The sequence below is a fragment of the Triticum urartu genome, chromosome 3 (genome assembly GCF_003073215.2).
Source record: "Triticum urartu cultivar G1812 chromosome 3, Tu2.1, whole genome shotgun sequence".
Taxonomy (NCBI): Eukaryota; Viridiplantae; Streptophyta; class Magnoliopsida; order Poales; family Poaceae; genus Triticum; species Triticum urartu.
In genome coordinates this window covers 691,420,310-691,428,052 of record NC_053024.1, presented here as the reverse complement: position 1 = coordinate 691,428,052, position 7,743 = coordinate 691,420,310, and the positions used below count along the sequence as shown (strand labels likewise).

The window sequence follows — 7,743 nt, the reverse complement described above, 5'->3', positions numbered from 1 at the left end:
CCTCCATCACCGTTTTGTCCCAAGCCAAAAGTATACCACCATGAGTATCATGCACCGGAAGGTAAGCGAAGCCGTCAAGCGACGGGCCAATGCATTGCATAGCTATGAAGGGATCAATTACATCAAGTTTAGTCTCTTGTAGGCATACAAGGTTTGCTTTCACCGAGGTCACAAACTCCCTAACAGCCTTCTTTCTAGCCGGGCTGTTTAGGCCCCTAACATTCCAACATAAAATGTGCGGGTTTAGATCCATGGAATGTACTCCCTCTGTCCGGAAATACTTGTCATCATAATGGATAAAAGGGGATGTATCTAGATGTATTTTAGTTCTAGATACATATCTTTTTATCCATTTTGATGACAAGTATTTTCGGACGGAGGGAGTAAGGTGCAGCCGACACCAAATGCACACCTAGTGCGCCACGACCGAGAGCCCCACATCCGAACACAGCTCGTTCCCCGATGGCACCTCCTTGCCAAATAACGCCGCTATCACCCTGACATGTTGCGAGCGCAGGGGGGAGTCGAATAGCTGTTGTAGTTCGTCTACTATTGCCTCATCCACCTCCAGGTCTTGTGGCGCCAATCCAAGCGCGTGCATGAGTACGTTCTCCGCCGGTAGTTCCTGCTTGCTTTCAGGTGCACGCTGCGTCGCACGTGTAGTACGTCGCGGCGTGAAGGGCTCCGCCTCGGGCCTGAGACCAGCTACTTTTGATGAACCGTTTGTAACAGCGACTTTGCTAGACGTACGGACTTATACATAGGTTTTACAGGTTGCTTAACATTGATTGGCCGTGGATTGATTAAGACGCACGGGCCCACCGATGAAAATCAGGGGGGCCAATTAAAAGAGCGCGCAGTCCTCAACCTGTAAGACTGCTCACAGTGGGGAGTAACATAGAGTAGTAACTTGCCGATGTTACTAGTCTATGTTACTGCCTTCATAATGGGTAGTAACATATTAGTGGTATCATGAAAAAGTTCATTTATTAGGCTATAGACTCATTATGCCTTGAAATGTGTGATGTTACAGTAACTACCTAAGTTACCACAAACCCTTCTCTCTTCATTAATTAGCCGCCACATAAGCATTTTTGTATTGAAATGTGTGATGTTATTAGTGAAGTTATTTCCATTGTGACTAGTCTAAAACCTGTATAATGTGTCTGTACGTGTAGCATTTTTTTGTAACAGATGGCATGCGCTTTTATTTTACTCGTACTAAACAAGATGGAACAGATGACCAGTGTTTCAGGCTACTACATAATCTACAGCATATGTTGGCTATGATCCAGTAATACACTTGTAGATAAACAGATTTATTATTACACGCAGAGGCAGCAAAGGTTTAGGCGCTTCGAGTGAAATTGAAGTGGCTGCACTGCATATAGTACGGCATCGTGCGCATCCCGAGCCGCTTCTTCTCCATGTCGAACTCCAGCACGATGTTCTCCATCTGGAACCCTCCCACGATCACCGCCGGCGCCCTGCCGTCCCCGGCCTTCACCCCCTTCATCTCCACGAACGCAAGGCACGCCGTCCCCGGCTCGACGTCCACCATCGAGTTCACCCCAGGCATCCTCCAGCCCCTCCCGCCGTCGAGCGCCAGCGTGACGCTCGGCACCCAGTACCCGAACCTCGTGTTGCCCAGCGTCTGCGCGTCGTAGCACAGCTCGAACGGCGCCACGGGCCTCACCGCGCGCGCGACGGGCCCTCCCGGAGCAGCCTGTGCGGCCAGAGCCTTGACGAACGCGTCCACGAACGGGCGGTACACGTCGCGGCGGAGCAATGCGTGGGGCACCCTCGTGCTGAGCATCACGCCGCCCGTGGCGAGCGCACGCTCGGAGACGGGGACGCGGGTGTTGTCCATGCTGATGGACTTGACCGAGATGTAGTGCGCCGGGCTGCCCTGCTTGGCGACGAGCGGGGTGTAGTCCATCGACTGCGTGTAGTCCGACGGGTCCACCCAGAAGTGAAGCGGGCCGCCGCCGAAGATGGCCACGCCGTCGCCGTTGGCGCCGCCTCGGGGGAGGCAGAGGAGGAACTTATTCGCGACCTTCTGCGTGGACGCCACCTGCGCCGGAAGCGCCAGGCAGGAGCCTGCGAGCCCGGCCACGCCCGTGGAGCCCCGGGGCAGCGACGCCAGGAGCTTCCTCGGCGCGCACGCCGCCACGGCCCTGACGTTCACCTGGCTCACCGGGTTCCTCCCGTCGGTAGCGTTGGCGACAAACCTCGTGTGGACGAGGTTCCCGGCAGCGCACGCGCCGGTGACCGGGTTGTACGGGTACGCCGTGCACGTCTTGTCGTCGTGCCAATGGCGGCCGCAGCCGGGCGCGTGGCAGCCCGGGACGGGGTAGGCGTTGGCGAGGCGGCAGGCCGGGCTCTTGCACGGGAGCTCCGCCGGCAGGTTGCCACGCTGGCAGGTGAACCAGACGAGCGGGCCGGCGATGTCTAGGACGAGGTTGGCTCCGTCGTGGAAGGGGAGGGTGTAGAGGGAGGTGGCGAGATCCTTGGTGACCGGAGCGAGCACCGGAAGACGCTGGCACGACGCCGGCCACGCCAGTGCGACCAGCGAGGCGGCCAGGACGAGGAGGACTCGTGCCATCTTTCTTGCGCCAATGGCCAGTTCTGAAGATCGATCGGGACTACGGATTGATTTGTCAGTGTGGAACTGATGACTGATTCGACGCGTGTGTGCGTCTCTTTTATACGCACCGTGTGGGTTCTGGTCTTAGCATCCGAACATGTGCCATCTCTGCACACCGGATTAAATGGCGACCACCGTCGACGGTGACCAGTGTGCTGCTCATAGTTAAATTGGTCTGGCGTGCGGCGGACGCACAGTGCCCAAATATAGCGTGCGTACACAGGAAGATGCATGCAATGTGCGTACGCAGAGCCGTAGACGCTCCATGGTATACATTCACCGAGGCTGTCCAGAATCGTAACGGGAGTATCACAGCTCGAAACTACTTTATGGACGACAGCTTGCTAGCCCACCCTTGCACGACGACTAGTCCAAGGGTGCTAATCCATGCATCAGACGTAATAAAAGGCTCAGCTCAGTCACCGTGCAGAAACCGTTCAAACAGTGTCATGTGTGTAGCATTGCTCATCAGACAGCTAGTATATATAGTGTATGCCAACTGATAATTTGATGAGATGCCAAAACGCCACCCCCGTTATCTAACATACTAATTTATTATACTATGCATTATGAAGACAGACAGTATCATACATTAATATTATATGCATGATAGTTTATGATATTATCCACTACGGGCAGCTCAAGCCATCAATCGATCATCTCGAGACTCGGCTTGTTGCTGCATAGTGAGCCGTGTATAATAAAAAAATAAAATCAATTACATGGGCGATTGCACATTACCCTTTTTTAAATCTAATTGCACTTTACCCTATACGGACCAGAGAGTATCCTGTCGAAATCGATGCACAAATAAAACTCCATGCAAATTACATTTGGAAGCGCAAAAAAGATCTAAAAACTAAAGTATGTTTCTTTTGCGAGGAAAAAAGTATGTTAATAGGGCATGCAAACTTCCGATTTCAGACACACAATCATTTGCGAGGCAAGATTTTATTTTGAGCACTTGCGTGTTTATTGAAAACCATCTTTTCAAGATTTATTTAAAAAACTTTAAAACAATGTTTTCATGCAGTTTCACCGTTATCCAGTGTAATTTGGTTTCCACGGGATATTCTATCTACACTGACATTACATGCACTCGCACACCGGTAATAGGAATACGTCTGATAATCACTGGTAGATGAGAAACCAATGATAAAATTTTAATTATCTCACTAACGATGATCCTTGAAAACCCATTACAAAACTAATAAGGTCCTTAGTGCAAAGTTAAGGTACAACTAAAGAGGAACCCCTAAGATAAACCATGAGTTGGATTCAATAATAATTAATTAGCACAACACTTTGGAAGAGTACATACCATAGACCTATAGATTAATTAGCGTCAAATTTGTATCCGCCCACAAGTGTCGTCAATATTTTTGGTCATTGGTTGGATGGTATTTCAAATAGGTTGAAAACGCTAATAAAGGTGAGAGCGTATGCCTTACTATGGTCGCTTTGGCTATGTAGAAATGATTTGGTTTTCAATAATAAAAATGCTTCTCCTTTGCAGGTTATTTTCCGTTGTACGCACTCGCTTCATACGTGGTCTACGCTACAACGAGTGGAGTACCAACCGTTGTTCAAGGCGGTGTGTACGCGATTGGAGCAGGTGGCTACGGAGATTTTTACCCAACATGGATGGCAACATAACCTCCGGATCGGTCCACCACCCTTTCGACATAGGCATAGTGTCGGTCTATATGACTCTACTGTCGCCCATTTGTCGTTTTTTTCTTTCTTTCTATCAGACATTAGGTGATTGGTTGTGTGCATCTTAGTTATGCATGTTGGGGAACGTAGCAGAAATTCAAAATTTTCCTACGTGTCACCAAGATCTATCTATGAAGAGACCAGCAACGAGGGGAAGGAGAGTGCATCTATATACCCTTGTAGATCGCTAAGCAGAAGCTTTCAAGAGAACGGGGTTGATGGAGTCGTACTCGTCGTGATCCAAATCACTGATGATCCTAGTGCTGAACGGACGGCACCTCCGTGTTCAACACACGTACAGCCCGGTGACGTCTCCTACGCCTTGATCCAGCAAGGGGAGAGGGAGAGGTTGAGGAAGACTCCATCCAGTAGCAGCACAACGGCGTGGTGGTGGTGAAGGAGCGTGGTGATCCAGCAGGGCTTCGCCAAGCACCGCGAGATATGAGGAGAAAGAGAGGGGTAGGGCTGCGCCAAGATAGAGAGGAACTCGTGTGATGTGGGCAGCCCAAACCTCAAGTATATATAGGGGAAGGGGAGGGGCTGCGCCCCCACCTAGGGTTCCCTCCCTAGGGGTGGCGGCAGCCCCCTAGATCCCATCTAGGGGTGGCCAAGGGGAGGGGAGAGGGGGAGGCGCACCAGGGTGGGCCTTAGGGCCCATCTGCCCTAGGGTTTGCCCCCCTTTCCCACTCCCTTGCGCCTTGGGCCTTGGTGGGGGGGGGGGCACCAGCCCACCTGGGGCTGGTCCCCTCCCACATTTGGCCCATGCATCCCTCCGGGGCTTGTGGCCCCACTTAGTGGACCCCCGGGACCCTCCCGGTGGTCCCGGTACGTTACCGATAAAACCCGAAACTTTTCCGGTGACCAAAACAGGACTTCCTATATATAAATCTTTACCTCCGGACCATTCCGGAACTCCTCGCGACGTCCAGGATCTCATCCGGGACTCCGAACAACATTCGGTAACCACATACAAACTTCCTTTATAGCCCTAGCGTCATCGAACCTTAAGTGTGTAGACCCTACGGGTTCGGGAACCATGCAGACATGACCGAGAAGTTCTCCAGTCAATAACCAACAGCGGGATCTAGATACCCATGTTGTCTCCCACATGCTCCACAATGATCTCATCGGATGAACCACGATGTCAAGGACTTAATCAATCCCGTATACAATTCCCTTTGTCTATCGGTACAATACTTGCCCGAGATTCGATCGTCGGTATCCCGATACCTTGTTCAATCTCGTTACCGGCAAGTCTCTTTACTCGTTCCGTAACACATCATCCCGTGATCAACTCCTTGATCACATTGTGCACATTATGATGATGTCCTACCGAGTGGGCCCAGAGATACCTCTCCGTTTATACGGAGTGACAAATCCTAGTCTCGATTCGTGCCAACCCAACAGACACTTTCGGAGATACCTGTAGTGTACCTTTATAGCCACCCAGTTACGTTGTGACGTTTGGCACACCCAAAGCACTCCTAAGGTATCCGGGAGTTGCACAATCTCATGGTCTATGGAAATGATACTTGACATTAGAAAAGCTTTAGCATACGAACTACATGATCTTTGTGCTAGGCTTAGGATTGGGTCTTGTCCATCACATCATTCTCCTAATGATGTGATCCCGTTATCAATGACATCCAATGTCCATGGTCAGGAAACCGTAACCATCTATTGATCAACGAGCTAGTCAACTAGAGGCTTACTAGGGACATGGTGTTGTCTATGTATCCACACATGAATCTGAGTTTCCTGTCAATACAATTCTAGCATGGACAATAAACGATTATCATGAACAAGGAAATATAATAATAACCAATTTATTATTGCCTCTAGGGCATATTTCCAACAATGCAGAGGTTTGGTGTTACTCATAATGCTTTGTATCCTCTTGATGCTACTTTTTGAGATAATAAAAGCCCCCTTTATCGGGAAAATATAAGACCACCACCAAATTCATAAGAGTTTACTTTGGATATTGAAATAAACATCCTAAAACGTGAGGCTTGGAGTCGTGAAACTTGCTCTCTAAAATTAAAAAAGGGGGATACACAAGGCACGAGCAGAAAGGCTCAAGGGACATTACTTGGATATTTCTATGTTAGATTTCATATCTAAATTTGCAATGTATGGTTTAAGAATATGTTTAAAGTGCACCTTTGCGCAAATAGGTTCACATTTAATAATAAAACATGGAGAAAAGGCTACATCAACCGATAAATATGATATAAATAGGATTTAATAATTGAGATTTATCTGCGATTCTAGTGAAATGTTTGTGAAGTTGGTTGAAATATGACTTCAATAATTTATCTATTTATAAATTCATATTTTTTATTCATTTCTTTTTCAATGTTTTCAATTTAACTAGTTCAAAACTGATTCATTTTTCTTCATTTATTTTCCATTCTTCCAAAAAATAAGGTTCGCAGCTAGAAGTGTTAAAATGTTCGCACATGTATTACTATTTTCATCACAATTTAGATCAATTCCAGAAAAAGTTTAACACATATTTTCATTACTTTTCTTAGTTACAAAAATATTAAGACATATTTAAGTTCATTTCGGTTTTCGGACAGTTTTCCTTATAAAATTGTCATCTTTCTTCTTCTTAATGCAAAGGCAGAGCTCCTGCAGTTCCTCAAAAACAAACGTTCTAGTTCATTCAAATACGATTGAAACAATGAAATATAAACTATCATACATTTAACTTCTTCAAAAATTTCATTGCTTATCTTGCCCACATATTTGACTATTTCAATGAAATATTGATCAATTTCACACCAAAAAACGTTTGACATACATTTCACTTTTTTTATCTCGATCAAAAATTATTTATTAAATGTTTCAATTGATAGAGATGTGAATAAAAGAATGAAATTTAAATTGGCCATACTGTTCATTTAAACCTTTTTGTTTTTCATTGGGTTTTCGTTGTTTTAAAACATTTCCCAACTATAGTTCATAAACATCAGTATGCCTTTCTTTCATTTCAATTGATTTTGAGAAACATTTAAAACATATTTATCTCAATTTTATAAAATATTCAAACACATCCCAGTTGTTTGAAATATAATTGAAAGGGTGAAGCCAAAAGTAGTCATAAATTTTTATTGATTTTTTATTCACTTTTTGTTGTTTCGAAAAAGTTTCCCAGCGTAGTTCCTAAATATTCACATGTCTTTCTATTATTTCATCTCTATTTCAATTAATTCAGGAAATATTTAACACTTATTTCAATTATTTCACTCAACTTCAGAAAATATTTCACACATATTTCAGTTGATTGAAATACGATTTGAAAAACATAAAATTTAAACTAGTTTTAAATTCATACAAGATTGGTCTAGTTCTTTTTTTAAAGATATCAATCA

The 7,743-nt window shown here is 46.1% G+C and overlaps 1 protein-coding gene across 1 annotated transcript; it reads right to left on the bottom strand.

Moving 5' to 3' along the window:
• Positions 1-1,348: 1,348 nt before the first annotated feature.
• On the bottom strand, positions 1,349-2,605 carry LOC125549202 (chitinase CLP-like). The gene has a single exon (XM_048712669.1). It carries the CDS (start codon positions 2,603-2,605, stop codon positions 1,349-1,351), a length of 1,257 nt encoding a protein of 418 aa, XP_048568626.1.
• Between the last annotated feature and the right edge of the window lie 5,138 nt (positions 2,606-7,743).

Bases quoted from the DNA above. Each gene is read 5' to 3' on its own strand.
- LOC125549202 (XM_048712669.1), bottom strand. From the start codon at position 2,605: ATGGCACGAGTCCTCCTCGTCCTGGCCGCCTCGCTGGTCGCACTGGCG.